The sequence below is a fragment of the Motacilla alba genome, chromosome 26 (assembly GCF_015832195.1).
Source record: "Motacilla alba alba isolate MOTALB_02 chromosome 26, Motacilla_alba_V1.0_pri, whole genome shotgun sequence".
Taxonomy (NCBI): Eukaryota; Metazoa; Chordata; class Aves; order Passeriformes; family Motacillidae; genus Motacilla; species Motacilla alba.
In genome coordinates, this window is record NC_052041.1 from 965,166 (window position 1) to 982,602 (window position 17,437).

At 51.6% G+C, this 17,437-nt stretch overlaps 2 protein-coding genes across 3 annotated transcripts in view; both read right to left on the reverse strand.

Annotated features, from left to right (window-relative positions):
* Window positions 1-829, reverse strand: part of IPO9 (importin 9) — a 38,891-nt gene extending 38,062 nt beyond the window's left edge. Inside the window, exon 1 of the mRNA XM_038162442.1 lies at window positions 632-829. Within this exon, the coding sequence (XP_038018370.1) occupies window positions 632-782 (151 nt within the window). The 5' untranslated portion in view covers window positions 783-829. The remainder of the gene's footprint in view (window positions 1-631) is intronic.
* Window positions 830-8,538: 7,709 nt separating this feature from the next.
* Window positions 8,539-17,437, reverse strand: part of KDM5B (lysine demethylase 5B) — a 56,101-nt gene continuing 47,202 nt past the window's right edge. Inside the window, exons 23-28 of one of the 2 annotated variants that reach the window (XM_038162360.1) lie at window positions 16,686-16,844; window positions 14,441-14,926; window positions 12,461-12,572; window positions 10,965-11,119; window positions 9,983-10,309; window positions 8,539-9,422 (exon numbers count right to left, since the gene is read on the reverse strand). In XM_038162360.1, coding sequence (XP_038018288.1) covers window positions 9,285-9,422; window positions 9,983-10,309; window positions 10,965-11,119; window positions 12,461-12,572; window positions 14,441-14,926; window positions 16,686-16,844 — 1,377 coding nt within the window. In that variant the 3' untranslated portion in view covers window positions 8,539-9,284. The remainder of the gene's footprint in view (window positions 9,423-9,982; window positions 10,310-10,964; window positions 11,120-12,460; window positions 12,573-14,440; window positions 14,927-16,685; window positions 16,845-17,437) is intronic. The other variant, XM_038162359.1, reaches the window with a different exon arrangement.

Here is a 17,437-nt window from a genome sequence, read left to right on the forward strand (position 1 = left end):
GCTCCGGAGAGAGACACGGAGCCACCGGAGCGGGTCTAGTGAGGCCACAAAGATGATGAGGGGTCTAGAGCATCCCTCTGGTGAGCGGAGCCTCTGGGAGCTGGGCTTGTTAGTCTAGAGGAGACCGAGAGGGAAATCTCAGCAATCCATAGCAGTACCTGCACGGCGGGTACCGGACTCTTCTCAGCAGTGCCCAGCGACAGGACAAGGAGCAATGGCCGTAAACTAAACCACAAGAAGTTCCACCTCAACATGAGGAAGAACTTTGCATTCAGGAAGGCAGAGGGCTGGAATAGCTCCCCAGGGAGGTCGCTCTCTGCAGACATTCCAAACCCACCGGGACGTGTCCCTGTGTCACCTGCTCCAGGTGACCCTGCCTCGGCAGGGGCTTCGCCTGAATCATCTCCAAAGGTTCCTTTCAGCCCCAACGATTCTGTCATTCCGGGGGAGACATCGGGCACACACCGACAGCCGGCAGGAAACCAGCTACAGCCGCCTGCTCCCGCCGGCTCGAGTGACGGGGCTGGAAGTTTCGGCCGAGGCCAAGGCGCAGCCATGAGGCGCCGGTACCGGGAATGGCTGTGGCGGCGGCCTGGGGTCCCCCCACCCCCTCAGCGCGGCCCTCACTCACCCTCCGTCACCTCCAGCACCTTCACCTGCTCCTCAGCAGCGGCTCGCACCGCCTGCACCGGGCACAGGATCCCCGTCAGCGTCTCCACCAGCGCCTCCTTCAGCCCCTGCGCCACCGGCCCGGCTCCGGGCCCGCCGCCGCCTCCCGCCATCGCCGCCCCCTCCGCGGGCCGCGCGCGCCAAACGCACCGCGCGCCGGGGGGAGGGGCCGCGCCGGCGCCCGCACACAGCGCCCCCTGGCGGCGCGGCGGACCGCGGCCACGGCGGGTCCGGGAATGGCGCCGGGCTCGGGAGCGGCTGGGAATGCCGAGCCTGCAGGAGGGGCAGGACGGGCCGCAGGAGGGACCCTGCGGGGCCAGGGCGGCGCTCCTCTGGCACAAAGCTCCCGGCTGGGCTCCTGGCGGTCGGCACAGCCCCGTGCGGCCCCGGCGCGGGGGCGAGGCCGGGCAGGGCTGTGCGCGGTCAGCGCCCTCACAGCCCCGAGGCAGCTCCAGCAGGGCCCGGAGGAAGGGGCTGGCAGGAGAGCTCCCTGCGTGGGAACGAGACCTGCGGCAACCGCCCGGCAAATGTGACCCCCGAGCAGCACCCTGCACACCCATGGGCCGGAGCGGACCGCAGGAGCAACGTGCCGGAGCCAGGACTGCTGGCTGATTGACTGATTGATTGACTGATTGATTGACAGACTGATTGACTGACTGATTGATTGACTGATTGATTGACTGATTGATTGACTGATTGATTGACTGATCGACTGATTGATTGACTGACTGATTTCTCTCTCTTTAATTAATCTCCTGCTTTCTCTCTTCCCTTTCCCTAGTACCCCCCATCCAAACCCCACTGCCACGGGCTTATAGAGTAGATCAGGGATTAACAGAGCAATTTCTATGACAAGTGGGTGATTTACTTATAAAGCTTTGATTTTTTTTTTTGTGGACTGACTTTTGTCCTTTTCCACCAGGAGCATCCAGGGCTCTGGGGTGCTCCCTCCGCTGGAAGGGCGGGATGCCACAGCGGGAGCAGGGACTGAGGCAGTGCCCAGGGTCCTGTGGAGCTCCCAGAGAGTCCAGTGAGCCCCAGAGCAGGGACTGCCCCGGGGACCAGTCACAGGCAGGAAAAGCCTCACAGCCTCTTTCCCAACACATAGATGGGGTGAACACCTCTGTGAGCCTTGAGGAGCCCACTTGTGTTTTTTGCAGCTGTTTATTTAGGAAGTATAAGCAATTTTACAAAGCTTACAAGTATTAAAAAGCAGTATTGACCCATACAAAGTGGGCTTCTTACCTGGGGATGGTGATGGAGTTGTATTTTGGGATGGGGATAGCAGTTCCCACACACTGGGAAAAATACTGTGAGGTTCTCTGTATCCAGTAATGGTTCGGTCACTAAGTCCCCAGGAGTATGACAGCAATTTGTCTACAGACACAGTCCAGTGCCAGGGATGAGCCTGGCAGCCACGTTCAGAGAATCACAAAATCACTCAGATTGGAAAAGCCCCCCAGGATCATCCTTGTCACCAGCCCAGAGCACTGAGTGCCATGTCCAGTCATCCCTTGGACACCTCCAGGCACAGGGACTCCAACACAAGCCCCTCGCAATGTTCATCAGCCTCTCTGTCCAAGAAGCCCTGTGCTGCTGCAGATGCACTTTTGCACTCAGACCACCTCCATCCTGGGGGAATACCTCTTTCCACTGACAGCCATCAGCGTCCCAGTCCATGGTGAGGGATGGCTCTCCTTGCCCACAGCACCTCCTGTTTGAAAGCTCTGGAGTTTATCAAGTGAGCACCTGGTCACTGATGTGCTGCCACCAGCAGTATTTGGGGTTTACTCTTGTTCTTGTACTGTCTAATAATATCCAAATATCCAAGGCAAGGCTGGACAGGGCTTGGAGCCACCTGGTCTAGTGGAAGGTGTCCCTTCCAACAGCCCGGGGTGGAACAAATGGGCTTTAAGGTCCCTCCCAACCCCAGCCAGTCTGGGATTCTGCAATTCCACCCATGTAACTTTTGCAAGCTGAATTGAAGATTTTCTGTGAAAGCAGAAGGAGCAACTTGGGATCCTACACAAACCCAAGCCTGGGTTCAGCTCCCTGCAGGCTCGGTGAGTGTCCTGCTGCCCCCCATCCTGCAGCCCCACAGCTCCAGCCCTTCCCCTCTGCCAGCACACATCAGCGCCAGAACCCACCGGGCAGAACCCACCTGCCCAGCACCAGCCCCCAGCCCCACTGGAGTCCCCTCCTCACCCTCCCTGCCTGCTCTCCAGGCCTGGGCAGCTCCTGCAAGGGCAGCTTCACATCAGCAAAGACAGCAGAGGGGACACAAAGTGCCTCTGGAAGCTCCTCTGTGCTCACCTGAGACACAGCCCGGGCGGCTGTGGTGAGAGCAATCAATTCCCATCTCACGCAAACTTCCCAACAAGGGAGTCAGATTTCCTTCTGCAGAAGTTGGGCTGGTGGGCCCCATCCTTCCCCCCAGATAAACAGGAGCAGGGGCTCAGGCCATGCCCAGCACTGCCCATACCCCAAACAAGTCCTGCTCTCCCTGGCAGAGCGCAGACTGCACAGAGAGGCCACTCCCAACCAGAGGCATGGCCACAACCACCTCAGGCTGGGACTTTGTAGCGAGAGTAGAGCACATTTCAGCCACGCTGCTCCACCCGGACTGGGCCCTGCCCTGAGCAACCAGGGAGCTCCTGCCATTCCTTTGTCATTGCTGGCCCCAGAGAGGTCTCTGCAAGGGGAATATTTGATTTTTCTCTCTTCTTCCCAAAACAAAATGCTGCTTCTGCTGGAGGAATAAATACCTATTTTTATGTGTGACTTCTGCAAGCTCAGGGTCATCACTCATTTCTGCACTGTCCCAGGATTTCAGCTTAATGGAAAACATAAGTGAGCTGCTGGTGCACCAAAATCAGTGAGGCAGGAGGTCCAGATCTCTTCTCCCAGGAAACAAGGGATAGGACAAGAAGCAGCAGCCTTGAGTCGCTCCATGGGAGGTTGAGGTTGGATAGGAGGGAAAAGTTCTTCCCAAGAGGGTGGTCAGGCCCTGGCACAACTGCCCAGGGCAGTGGTGGAGCCATCATCCCTGGGAGCATTCAAAGTATGTGTGGATGTGGCACCTGGGGACATGGTTTAGTGGTGAGCATGGCAGTGCTGGGGGAACTGTTGGACTTGATGGTCTTGGAGGGCTTCTCCAACCCTGTTGAGTCTGTGGTTCTCTGATCCCATCACACCAGGCTCCCACTGGCTCTCAGTGCCACCAGATCTGACACAACTCTGCAAGTATCTGTTAGGAAGGGACAAAAATTATCACAATGGCAACAGTTTCCTCTGCCTTACAAACACATTGCGAAAAAAGAGGATGAGGTTTAGGGAGAGGAGGGGTATCCCAGAGCAATGCCAGCCTAGCCCAGCTCCTTTTAGCTGAAGTGATGCATAACCTCTCTGAATGTGCTGACTCATCCTTCCGTATCTGTAGAAACTCCATTTATGTGAATCTTCCAGGCTTTTCCAGGTTTGTATTCCCACCCATTTGGGCATTGCACAGGCTCTTCACAGGGAGCCCTCACGCAAAGTCAGCACTCAGAGCTTGCTGGTCAAATACAGGCTTGGCCTCCAAGACCAATCTCAGTGCTGTCATCCCTTCTTTGGGAGGACGGTTCCCTCACCACAAAAAGACATTTTTGGCATGCAAAGATATTTTATGGTGAACCCCCTGTTTGTGCCTTTGCCGTTTCAGCTCAAGGCACAGCTCTGAGCTCCCCCCGCAGACCCATCCCCAGGAAGACTCCACAGGAAGGTGGCATGGGACTACTGGAACCAGCAAAAAAACCCCAAGAAATATCAGAGCAGCACACGGAGCAGGGAAAGGATCAGCCTGGGTTAGAAGGTGCTAGTCCAGCTTGTCCTCTGCTTGGTTAAAACTTAACTCCAGACAGTAACAAAAAGATGAAAAGCCAAAATCCCAACAGACACCAAAGCAGCCCAAACACTTGACCCCCCCTCTCCAGTATTGGTTTTATCTTCAATAAAGCTGGGATGATGGAGAGACTCTTTAAGTGAATTCCATGTGCTTTAGACAGGGGGCTGCTGCTTTTACTTTCACATGTTTAGAAGCCCAGCTCTCACAGATTTCAACGAACAAGCACACACACATATAATTTATCTATATATAGATATTACATATATATATATATAAATCTGGCCCAGTATTATGATTAAACAAACAGCTAAATTCCTTTAAAACACTACTCTAAGAATTTTTCAGAACTTGAAAAACTTAAGTGCACAAGGAGCCTTTGTGAAGCTGCACCTCTGAATTTAGGTTATATCACTATTTCTTTTCAACCACCTTGCAGCAATCCTTCCTCTAAGCAAGTGGAATTTTGGACCTGGCAGTCTATCACAAGATTACATGGGCTTTTGTTTTTGTCATAAAATATTTGTTCCTTTTACCCAAGCCCTTTTTGCAGGAACTCCCTGATGCCAGTCTAGTCCGTGTCTAAGAGCAGCTGAGTGTTGAACCTGTAGTTCCATTCTTCTCCTGTAGTTGCTTTATCTCCTCTTCCAGACAGACTTTTATCTCCATTGATGCTCTTGCTGAGGAGCTGATTCTTCACAGTCTGAAGTGCTCCCATCCCCAAGGGGAGCTCTCAGTATGAGACTTGTTCCCTTCTAAATGAAGTGTATTGCCATTTGTCAGGGCTGTTCTCCAGCCGCTCTCTCAGAACAGCACACTCATTTCTGGATTCACAGAAGAGCTGTCTCAGCTCCTTGTGTTGCTGTGTGTGCATTCTAGAGATGGTTCCTTCCTGAATCCTGTGTGACACGTGCAGTTGTGTCCTACAGACATATCTCCTGCAGCCAAACCATCCATCATTCCTGTTTGTTGGTGTTTTGTGTGCCCTGGCAGGGTGCTGGCACCTGAACCCCTGCTGGAAGCCCCAATTCCCTGAGCTGCACTGACCTTGGAGCAGCCCAAGTACTCAGCAAATGCTCCCCAATGTTGGTTTTATCTTCCATAAAGCCTGGATGATGGAGAGTCTTCAAGTGAATTCTGTGTTCTGTAAGGTTAAACTCATAGAATCACAGAATCCCAGGCTGGCTTGGGTTAGAGGGGACATTAAAGCCCATCCAGTTCCACCCCCTGCCATGGGCAGGGTCACCATCCACTAGCCCAGGTTGCTCCAAGCCCTGTCCAACCTGGCCTTGGACACTTCCAGGGATCCAGGGGCAGCCACAGCTGCTCTGGCAACCTGTGCCAGGACCTCAGCACCCTCACATTCAAGAATTTCTTCCCAATATCCCATCTAACCCTGCCCTCTGGCAGTGAGAAGCCATTCCCCCTTGTCCTGTCCCTCGATCCCTTGTCCAAAGTCCCTCTCCAGCTCTCCTGGATCCCCTTTGGGCACTGGAAGGGACTCTGAGGTCTCTCCAGAGCCTTCTCTTTTCCAGGCTGAACACCCCCAGCCCTCCCAGCCTGGCCCCAGAGCAGAGGGCCCCTTGGAGCATCTTTGTAGCACCTGAACAGGTGCAATCAAAGCCCTGAGTCTTCCTTGGTGAGTCACAGGGGCTGTGTGAGCACCCCGGGCTGTTCTGATGCTCCTGGGGTGTGACACAACACCGGAACATCCCATGGACTAAAGGTGGCACAACAGGTACAATCTCAGAGTCTTGGCACATGGTTCAGGCAGGATCTAAACCTGAGTTTTCAGCCTCAAATCCACAGGTAGGGTTACTTAATTTCATTTTTGTACTGTTTTATGATTAAACAAATGGAGAAGCCATAAACTATTCTTATTAAATAAAGAGTTAGGATCTGAGCAATCCAGGGAGGTTTGATGTACTTGGTTGCTACATTAGAAGAATAAACAAAATAAAGAAAAGCAGCAGAGTGAGGCGAGAGAGACCTTTTTCCTGTTCTGGCATAGCCTTTGGAAATCTGGGGTGCACAAAAGGAGGGGTGAAAGGAGCAGCTCATCCTCCCAGACTCTGAGCACGTTCTGCCCTTGTCACCCTCCCCGAGGATGAGGAATGTGCAAAGGGCACACAGCAGAGCTCACCCCAAAGTGAACAAATCTCTCTCTTGTTTTGTTTAACAGAAGTCAAACCCCGATTTCATCAAGTCTGAGCATCCACATGGGGATGAAACTCAAGGGCAGGGTCTGTGGCATGGCAGCCACTGTCCAGGGGCCACAGCTCCAGCAGCAAATAAGACACTTCAGCAATCCTGGGCTGCAGGCACAGGTCACCCATGGACTGGGGGCTCAATTTCTTGAAAAATTTCAAGCAACAATGTGGTCATTTCCAAAAAGTTGCACTCCAATTCTACTGCAGTCAAGAATCCTGATAATAAATGCTGCTGTTGGGACCCCTGAAGCCTCCTCTGACCCCCCGAGCCCCCAAACTAACAATGGTTGGTCCTGTATGGAATCACCATGCTGAACTGAACTTAATTTCCTCTGGCACTTTCACAGCCATTTCTTCAATGGAAAAAAATAAAGGGGACACAGAGAAACATCTGTAATGATTCAGCTGCATCAGACACTGTGCCAGCTCCATTTCCAGCTCCAGTTTGTCTGTCTGTCCCCTCTGAAAGGAAGTTCTTACAGAGCAGTGTTTTTCCCCAGCATTGCACAAAGGTTCTTCCAAGCAAAAAGAGGAGAAAACCCCCATTTCTCATCCTTTGGTACTTAAATAAAAAGGACCAGTTATACCATGGAAGCAAAGACACAACTCCTGTACAGTGGCTTAAGGCGCCCCCTCACCCCAGCACTTTCAGACAGATCACTTGGGCCAGGCTGAAGATTCTTTTAACAGTCAAAAATTAATGTTTTTAAAAATAAACCTAACCAAGCCCCTGTGGGACCAAATTCCTGCACAGTTCTGATCCCACCCACAGACCCTCCCTGTCACCATCAGCCACAGATGCTCCAAGGCTCTGCCCTACCCCAGTGACTCTGTGCACTTCTGCCCATAGAAAAAGAGGTAGAGCCAGCAGGGAAAAATCTTACCAGCAAATTCCTCCTGGTGATGAGGGGAGGGAACACCAAGCCCACCATGGTTCTGCTGAGGAGAAGCCGTCATGGAGAGAGCTCTCCCTGGGACGAAGATCTCCAGCCCTCCTGTCTCCCTGAGCTCAAGCAGTTCCACCTCTGGCAGGCCTTGGAGCCCCATCCCTGTCACCAGGCCCCTTCCAGCTGTGTCCTGCAGCAGTGATTGCTCTCCAAGGGATTTTGGGTGCAGTCCAGTGTGGGAAGTGCCCTGTGGGCCTGAACACCCAAGCTGTGCTGCTCAGAGCTCCAGACTCCTCTGGCAGCACCATGGTGCCACACCTGTGGTGCCACACCTGCAGTGCCCCAGCTACAGCCCCTCAACAGCCTTTGGGAGAAGCAGAAATCTCCTTATTCCTCAGGCTTCTGGGCTAAATGCAGGTGGGAGCAGCTGAAGGGAGTCCACCCAGAGGGAGAGCAGAGCTTGCTGTGGCCCCCAGCCTGGGCTGTGCAGAGCCAGCTCCCCGTGGGCCACAGAGGAAGTCACTGTGGCCACCAGCCTGGGGGGTGAGGAAAGGTCTCTGCTTTCTGGGCAGGGCTGGCAGAAGAAGCTGGCCCACATCTTTTCCTCTTGTGTGAACCCTCCATTCCTGCCCCTGACAAGTCCCAAGTTGTGCCTTCAATTCTTCACACATTCAACCTGCAAATAATTTCACCTTTGGAAAAGCTTTGCAAAAATCATGGAAAAGCTTTTTTTTTTTTTTTTTCTTTTCGGTGTAACACTTTGACCTCCCTCCTCCTTCCAAACCTGAACAGACAAGAATCACTACAGCTTCTGCATTGCTTCTTTAGAAGGTGATAATTTCTTGGCTAAGAGAACCCAGTGATGCAATGTGGATTCAGAGGGAAATAAAACTTCATTTCAAACTCTCTAAAAACACCAACATTTAATTTTATAACATAACCAGGGGTTTATTCCACAATATAAACTGCAACATTTGATACAAGCTACCCAAAAAAGGAGAAAGCCAAAATACAGCTGTGGCAATTACTTTACAGATTTTTTTTTTCCTGTCTTCTACATCACAGGGCCCTCAGTGACACTAGGATCTAACATTTGCTGTCTGTACATCAACCAATGCTAGAAGCAACACGCTGTTCAGTTGTCATTCCAGTCACTGAAACCAGACATAGAAGTTATTGCTCAGATAAATAAACCTAGTCTACGAAAAACGAAGTGGAAAAAAACTAAAGTCTCCAAAGAGTTAACAGAGTAAACAGGGATTTCCTCAAAAGAGGATTATTGGAAAATTCATGGTGCAGGGGTTTTTTTGTTTGTTTGTTTTTGCACCCAAACCAAGCTGAATTAAATATGTCGGTAAATCCCAGAGGTAACTGAATGCTGTACAATAAAGGTGCATTTGTCAAATGCCTTCCCAATCAGTGGAAACCCCTGCAAACAGTCAGCATCTCAAACCTCAACAACCACAAACAGATCAAGGGAAAATACAAAAGTGTCAAAAATTGTTCTGAGTTCTGGAAAATGATCCCATAAGGATAGAAGTAGCACCATTTGCAATCTGGTTCTTAAACCAGCCCCTGTGGCTTAACTGGAAAACTGGGAACCTTCTTTACTCAAGTCCTGAAGGGTTTCTGGGGGTTTCACTTGCGGCACTGGGCGTCCTTGCCGGCGCAGCTGGCGCAGATGTAATCCTCCTTCTCTGCCATCTCGGGGGAGATGCCCACGCACACCTGGTGGAACCACTGGTTGCAGCTGCCGTCGCACTGGACCCAGTCGACCTGGTGAAGAGCAGACACAGAGGTCAGAGCAGGGCCAGCCAAAGTGCCCTGCACCCGTGGGCATCCTGGGGCTCCTGGTCTGTTTACATGAGAAACGTCCTGTTCCACAGCTGGCTGGTGCTGGATACTCACTGTGCTCCCTGCTCTCCTGGGCTGTGGGCAGGGCACACCCTCCCTTATCTCCCCACTGCTTTCCCACCTGTCAGAGACTCAGCATCCCTCTTCTCCATTTCCAGCGTGGATGGGCCTGAGCAGAGCACCAGGCACTGCCCCCATGACAGAGCCCATCACACCTGTATCCCAAGAGCAGCCAGGACACAGTGTCTGCATGGCCCCACCTGCCCCCTCCCATGGTGTGCAGATGTTCTGATGCCACATGGCTGCCCCAGGGCAGGTGGGGTCGATCCCGCCCATCCCAGCTGCCCAGACGCTGGCCCTGGGTTGGCCAGGGCCTCTCACCCCCCTCATGAACAGCTTTTCTGCAGTCAAACAGTCCCAGGGCAGCTCCCTGCCCCAGATCCCAGCACTGGGAACACCATGGTGGGTCTGCCCCTCCTGACCTCATCCCCCTCGGGCTGGAGGCAGTTCACAGCTGGGCAGATGGCATCCTCATCCTCGGAGTCCTCCTGCTCCGAGAAGGATGTGTCTGAGGGCAGCAGGTGGCTGTCGCTGGAACGCTGCAGCTCCAGGAGCCGTTCCCGCTCTCGCTCCAGTTTGTTACTGCACAGATCCTTTGAGTGACTCAGTTTCAGTTTCTTCTTTTTGGGTGTTCTCATCTTTTTTACTCTCGCTCTCTTCTCACCACAGAAGGTCTCTCTCTCGAAACGCCGCTTCAGTTTTCTCTCCATGTAACTAATCCCATCCTTCTTCCCTCGGCAACACTCGTTCTATGGGAAAGACATTTGGCGAGGTTGGCAGGATGCAGCTAACACCCATTCTCCTGTTATTTCATACCCTGATTTTAGCAATAGGTTTAAGTACAAGTGCAGTGTTTGACAGTGCTGCATTTTCAGTAGCATGAGATGTGTAAGAGGAGCCAAGGGCAGGGTCAGGCATCAGGGACAGAATTCAGAGAGAAAACCATCCTCATTTCCTGCCTCTGAGCCCACTGCTTCCACAGCAGCTCCCTTGGAAAGCCTCAACATAGGACAAGAGTCAAGTGTTCAAGGCCAGGATGGGACTTGGAACAATCTGATCTAGTGGAAGGTGCCCCTGCCCATGGCAAGGGGCGGAACAAAATGAACTTTAAGGTCCCTTCCAACCCAAGCCAGTCTGGGATTCTGCAATTCTATCAAAGCAGGACAGATGTATGTAAAGTACAGAGACTGACCATAAACACATATCTAAATTTCAAAAATGTACTAGGCCACAAATTGTATTCAATATTTTGTAACTAATTTATTACTGACTTCTGGATTCCTTCTGCACAAAGAAAATGCATTTTCATGGAAGTACAGCCACACCCACAAAGCCCAGTAAAGCCCAAGGGCTGAGAGCCCTTCCCCAGGGTGCCCCAGCTCAGTGCTGCTGTTGGACACTTGCCTTGTCACTCGTGGCTGTGCTGGGTGACCTCTGCTCTGGCTGCAGGGCCGGGCTCTGCTTTGTGAACAGGGCCTGGTACAGCTCCTGGATCTCGGGCAGAGAAACCTGCAGCAGCTGGGCTTCCATCATCAGCTCATCCAGCTCGGTGCTGACCACTAGTGTGAAACACAAGGAGACACAGCAGGAATTCTTCAGTGACAAGAACTGCACAGATAATGAAAAATCTCTGGTACCACAACAAAAAATAGTGAAAGACTTTAAATCTGCAACTGCATGAGTTAGTTCTTATCTGCTCCCTCTTGACTGCTCATTTTTAACAGCAGGGTTAAAGGGAAAGATAAAGGCTTGCACAGAAGCTCCTGCACTGTGGCTCAGCACCCTACCATGCTCCCATTTCCTGCTGGTTCAGGGATAAGGCATTGCCATAATTCCTGGCAAATTCTCCTGCTTCGGGAGCTGCAGGAGTGTGACAATCCCCTCACTACCTAAGGAGTGAGTAACATGATCAAACTGAGTGAGGCCTGTACAGGGAGCCATGAGAGGAGAGGAAGGGAGGCTGAGGATAAGCCTAACGACAAGGTCCTGCTCTATGGTCACCAGCCACTGCTGCTCAAAGCTCCAAAGCTCATGCAGGGCTCTGAAACAGTCCTGGCTGGGGAAGCAAAAATCTTTGTATAAATAACAGCTTATTAATACACTACAACTCAAATATGAAAAATAAACCTGGTGACAGGCAAAGAACTGCCTTGTTTGATGTGAACTGTAACCTTCCACTGAAATGGATTTTCTAACACTGATATGGACTGAGCTGCACAGACATAAAGGTAAGTCTAGACTTGTGTCTCTGAAGCATTATGCATGAGGAGGGAAGAAATGATAAATAATTTCTGTCACAGTCATAAAATGATGCAATTCACAGCTTGTCTGTTAGTCCAACCCACCAAGTCTTAGGTGAGGATGGTCCAGAGCCTGTGCTGAGTGATCCCAGCAGAGCAGAGCAGCCCCATGAGGGCTGGGGCAGCTCCAGTCTCTGACAGCTGGACAGATGTGCTGCAGCAAAGCTCACATGGACTCGTGTCCTGTGCATTAAGTATCCCATGGCTTCCAGCACCACATCCCTGCTGTTCTGATACACCTCCTACACTTCCAGTGGCCCCTCCTCTTTCCTTCCCCCTTCTGCAGCTCAGCTGGGGCGCAGGCTGGGGGAGCTGTTCTTGTGGGAAGGGGCCAGCTCCCCTGATTCCTCATCCCATTGTGCCACATCTTTTCATTACACATGGGAAATTTCTATCCTCGAGCAATGCACCCCTCTGCCAAAGCTGGACACTGAGCTCCAAAGTTGCTGAGGAGATGGAGAAACAACCACCAGGGCTATGGAGTCACAGGCCTGCTCAGCCACTTCCTGGTGTCCAGGACACCCTCCCTGCCCTACCAAACACGGGGGGAAAAGGAAGGGGCAGGGGGGAACCTCCCAAACCAAAGTGAAGATTACAAACCATGAAGTGGGATGCAGTGCTGTCCTGTAGAGAATGGAGAATGCAAATACATGGTTCTGTTATCCCAGTCATGAGGCATGGAGAATGGCATTGCCCCAATTGTCTGTGACACCTAGAAAACAAAACACAGATAGTTTCACTAAAGGTGGAGTTTGAAATGCAGAATAACTGTGATAGGATCAACACTTGTTTCTCTTACAGCTATTGAAATCTTGTATCTGGTCCAAAAGACACACCAACAGGGGACACACCAACAGCAAACCCTGCACCTCCTGACACTGCCAGGGGCATCCCACCAGGAACCTTCCTCAACACCCTCTGCCTCACTAACCCAAGTGCCTGGGCCCCTTGCAGAATAAGGTTCTCCTCAATTCCCACTGCTGCTCTCAGGGGAATTTTTCAAACTCACCCACATTCCTCACTTTGGCCAGTGTCAAAGCAGCCCAACTCCAGTGGTTACTGAAGAGCTTCTTGTGTGGAAGTGAGTGCTGAATTAGCCCAGATGGCAGGGAGAACAGAACTGGGATGGGACAGGACAGGACAGGACAGCCATGGTGAGACACCAGATTCACCAGAAAACCACCTCAAATCCATGGAGACTGAAGTTTCAGCTCACACCTGCTGAGGGCCTGGCTCAGGAGGGTCCCTGGCTCAGGCACACTGAGGGACCCAGGTAGGGGAACCTGGTCAGAGGCTCTTCCACTGAGCTTCCCAGGGACCTCTGACCTGGAAATGTAGTCACAAGGACCCGGACAAGCTCAGCCAGAAACACTCTGATTTGGAAGGTTTACTGACTTAAGGTCCAGATCCTTCAGAAATGGTTACACGGCTCGGGGTGGGAGGAACCTCACAGCTCCACGCTGAGCTAACACCATCAGGCAAATAAAATTAAACTGTTTCAATTTCTGGCCGAAACATCAACTTCTGTTTCCAAAATCTTGGCCAGTTCTCTTCAGCTACACTAGCTGACCTAGCAAAATGATACTTTCAGACCTAAATGACCGGGAAAAAAAAATCTCTTAAATACCTAAAGATATTTTAATTTCTATATCTTGACTTGTCTTTTTGAAAAATCTGGTCCACTAGCCATTGGCACAGCTGGGTGAATGAGAAGCAGCTGCAACACCCTGTCAGGTGTGGCATGGTTTGTGTTTTAACATAAGTGAACATGAAAACAGAAACACAGTCTAACTGTAGCTGGACTGGACTAACAAAACTGAAGTGTTTCAAAATGTAAAACCAACAGAGTACATTCCATTTTGGGGTGTTTCATGTTCTTCATACAGCACAGAACTTTGATTTCTGCTACTTTTCTGCATTTGTTACTCTCAGGAAAATTCTTTACCTCCTTTTTATGTGTGCTTTTTGCTGAAAGATCTTCACTGAAAAAAGACAAACTCCCTCACTACCCCACCTGAAACAGCTGCTGTGGTTAAACCCAGCAATATGAGCAGGATATTCAGCTTGGGAGGTCTAGCGGAAGTGAGGAGAGGCAGAAAAGGATGAAGACACTTTGTTGAAAACAACTTTGTCTGGGAGCCAAACTGGTAATGCACAGGACAGTTTGTGCCTCTGTCAGTAATCCTCACCACTTATTTGAATAATACTTGTAGGAGCAGAACATAAAGACCAACTGAAGAGTAAGCACTCCAGAAACAATAAGTCAGCAGCTCTGTCATTAGTGGTGTCACAGCAGAACACAGGAGCTGGAAGAGGAGAGGGGAAAACAGGCTCTTTGGGGGGAAGCGTTCCTGGACTCCAGCAGAAGGGAACACGAAGCTGCTGCTGGGGCACATACACATCCTGGCTGACGGGCACAGCAGGACCCAGCTCCTGACAGCCGTAAAGCAGGAACAAGCCCTCTGCCTCGTGGGGATTTGTAGGGAGCTACAGCAGACCCAAACCCAGAGCGGTGTCACCCCTTGTCCTCGCCGACCCCGCGCTCCCAGCGCCAGAAGCCCATCCCCGGCCCAGCCTCACCTTGTTTGTCTCCGGCAGCTGGCCCGCCGAGGCTTGCCACCTGCTGTACAGTAATCCTGAGCCAACTTTGTCCTGGATGCGTTTTAGATTCCCTGAATACAACATTTGTTGTGCTCTGTGCTGCCAGTTCACAGTTCTCTCGATCATGTAGCGCAGGGCGTCCCCCTCGGGCAGCCGGACGCGGATGCGCTGCAGGGACGCCAGCAGCGGCAGGATCTTCTCCAGAGGCGGCTTCTCGGAGCGGCGGCACTGCGGGCACAGCCACACGCGCGGCCCCGGCGCGGCGCCGGGCACCGGCACGCAGCCCGTGTGGAAGAAGCCCCTGCAGAGCTCACACTGGATCATGGGAGCAGCCGGCTCCTTCTGGCACAGACACACCTTGAGCTCGGCGTCCTCCTCGCTGGACAGCACCTTCACCTCGTTGGCCGCTCTCAGGGCACGCAGCGCCTCCATCTCCCTCAGCCGCGCCTCTCCCAGCGTGGCCATCTGAAAGGGAGGCAGAGGATGGCATCTCCAAGGGAGCCCTGCTTCTTACAAACAGGGTGCCCTCTGCTCTGTCGCCCTACAGACACACCAATCTCCAGGGCTTTAAATGTTAGAATGAAGCTAGGATGGGGATGTGCAGTGGGACAGCAAATGGGATTGGAGGGGCAGCACTGGGGATGTGCCATGATGTGACTTCAATGCCTTCCATTTTCTTGTGAGGTCCTGAGGGAAAAAGCTTAACCCTTCATAAAAAAATAGCTCCTAACCGCTTCTCTCTTCCAAGCTTTTGTGTTTTGTAATACAAAAACATGGTCTGCCTTCAAGCAGCTCAAATCCTGAAGAAGTGCAAGTTTGGATTGCAGACACTGCTCTGGGAATGTGTCTCTCAACAGTCTGACTCTGGATACTCAGAAAAGTTCCTGGGCAGTTTTCACAAATGCAAATGTACCTCTGACCCTCACTCTGTACATGCTGCCCAGTGCTCAAGGCCATGCCCTGACCTTTGAACTTGCTCTGGGGATTGTGAACAGCAGACAAAGTTTAGGTGTACCCTGGATGTGCTGTTTACCCTCTCTGCAAATGCAAATCCTTTTTTCAAGAATCTTTAGCACTAGCTCCTATAAAGACAGCAATACATTTCAGTTCCATAAAGGCTATGCAAACCAGCTGCAACTAATTAATTCTATGCATTTTATAATGTATATAAACACACTGAGGAGGGTTTATTAATATATACAAAGTGGTTATTTCTTACACCATAGCTTTCAAGCATAATTCCTGGACTAAAATCAGCTCTGGAAAAATTAGACAGCGGTGTCCATCCTGGGCAGACATAGGACTGGGACACAGCACATTCTGATGTATACACAGGTGCTGGGTTGGGAGTGTGGGAAGGTTCTGGCTCCCCTCATGTGTCAGAAACAAACCCTGCCACACTGAACGTCCTCCCTCTCCTGGGTGCAGCCCCTGGGAGTGCCCTGGGTCTCCTTGGCCAGGGATGCCAGAGCCACTGAGGGTCGAGTGTGACTCAGGGCTCAGCCTGTCCTCACAGTGCAGGACAGGGACACCACTGCAGCTCTGGGGGTCAGACAAGAGAGGCCAACAACAAAGCACTGAAAGTACAAGTTTCAAGTAGTTGCCATAGGTTAAAACTTAAATGTCCCACATTAAATGACATTCAAGCCCCACCCATGAGCCCCTACTGCAACTCATTAGCCACAGGACATCATTACCTGGCCCAAGCAGAGACTCTACACTAGGTCTGCTGGAATGAAGCCCTTCCCCACCAGCAACTGGGTCTGGTCCACCTAGAGCAGTATTTCAGTGACTCCATAACTCATGAGGTGTTCTTTATTATTTAGAATGTTTGTTTTAATTATAAATGGTGCTATGGTGCTGGATTATTGTGTTCTTTGAAAGAATCAGACTTGGCCAAACCCTATACCATTTTAAATAAGGTTTAGGGTATGGTAGGGGGGAAAACGGGTCTCCATTTTTTGTTTTTCCTGTGCTTTGCTCAGCTACAGGCACTGCCTAGCAAACTGTGAGGCTGCTTAATGCAGAAAGCCACACATGTTGTTTCCACTGAAAGCAATTTTGGGAAGTCTGAAGCAAACACAGCAAAGTGCAGTTCCAGAAATCCTGCAGAGCAGCACAGTAAAAACAGGATGGAAGCCACACTCCTGCACAGGAGGCAAACAGAAACAAGGATTCAAGGAACTCAGAAGAAATTCCAGTTAGGAGAGATCTGACCACATACTGCAGATGCAGTGTCCTTGCTTTCAGAGAGTGCCCGCTCCAGGTCGCTCAGCGTCTCCAGCTTCGTGCTTTTCTTCTTGCCACTTGGTACTGGCTCCTTCAGCTTCTTCTGCTTCCTCTTCAGACTGAACATCCCGATGTCACACCAGGGACACAACACCTGAGGGACAGAACAGCAATGTCCCACATGCAGCAGTGTTACACATGCAGTGTTCCCAATGCACCTTCCTGCCTGGATGCAGCCACAGGCAACTGGTGAGGACTAGGGTTCCTGCAGTTATTCCATCAAAGACCTGAGGGATTAGGATGAGGTTATCTGGAAGGTAGAGAGAACTGTAAATTTGGAACTTCAGTTTTGTAAAATGCCCAGACCCAAACAACCCTTGTGTTTCACCCAGACTTCTGGGAGAGAGGGAGGGGGGGAGAGAGAGAGAGAGAGAGAGAGAGTGCGAGCCAAAATGCTGAACAGCCTCCACGGGACTGAAACTGCAAACCCTGGGAAAGAGCAGAGATCCCAGGGGCTGCCCTACATTCCTGTCTGTCCTGACAGGAGGGGGCTCAGAGTGCCTCAGTGCTGGGCAGAGTGTACATTGCTCATGGACATGCTGGTGTGACACAGCCACAGCTCCAGAGGGGCAGCAAACACGGCCCCAGCCTCGCCCTGGCACACCTGAGCCTGAGGAGCATGGAGCAGGTAGGAACCTGCTCACCTGCAGCTCGGCCTGATGCACTGGAGTTAATCCAGTGCCACAG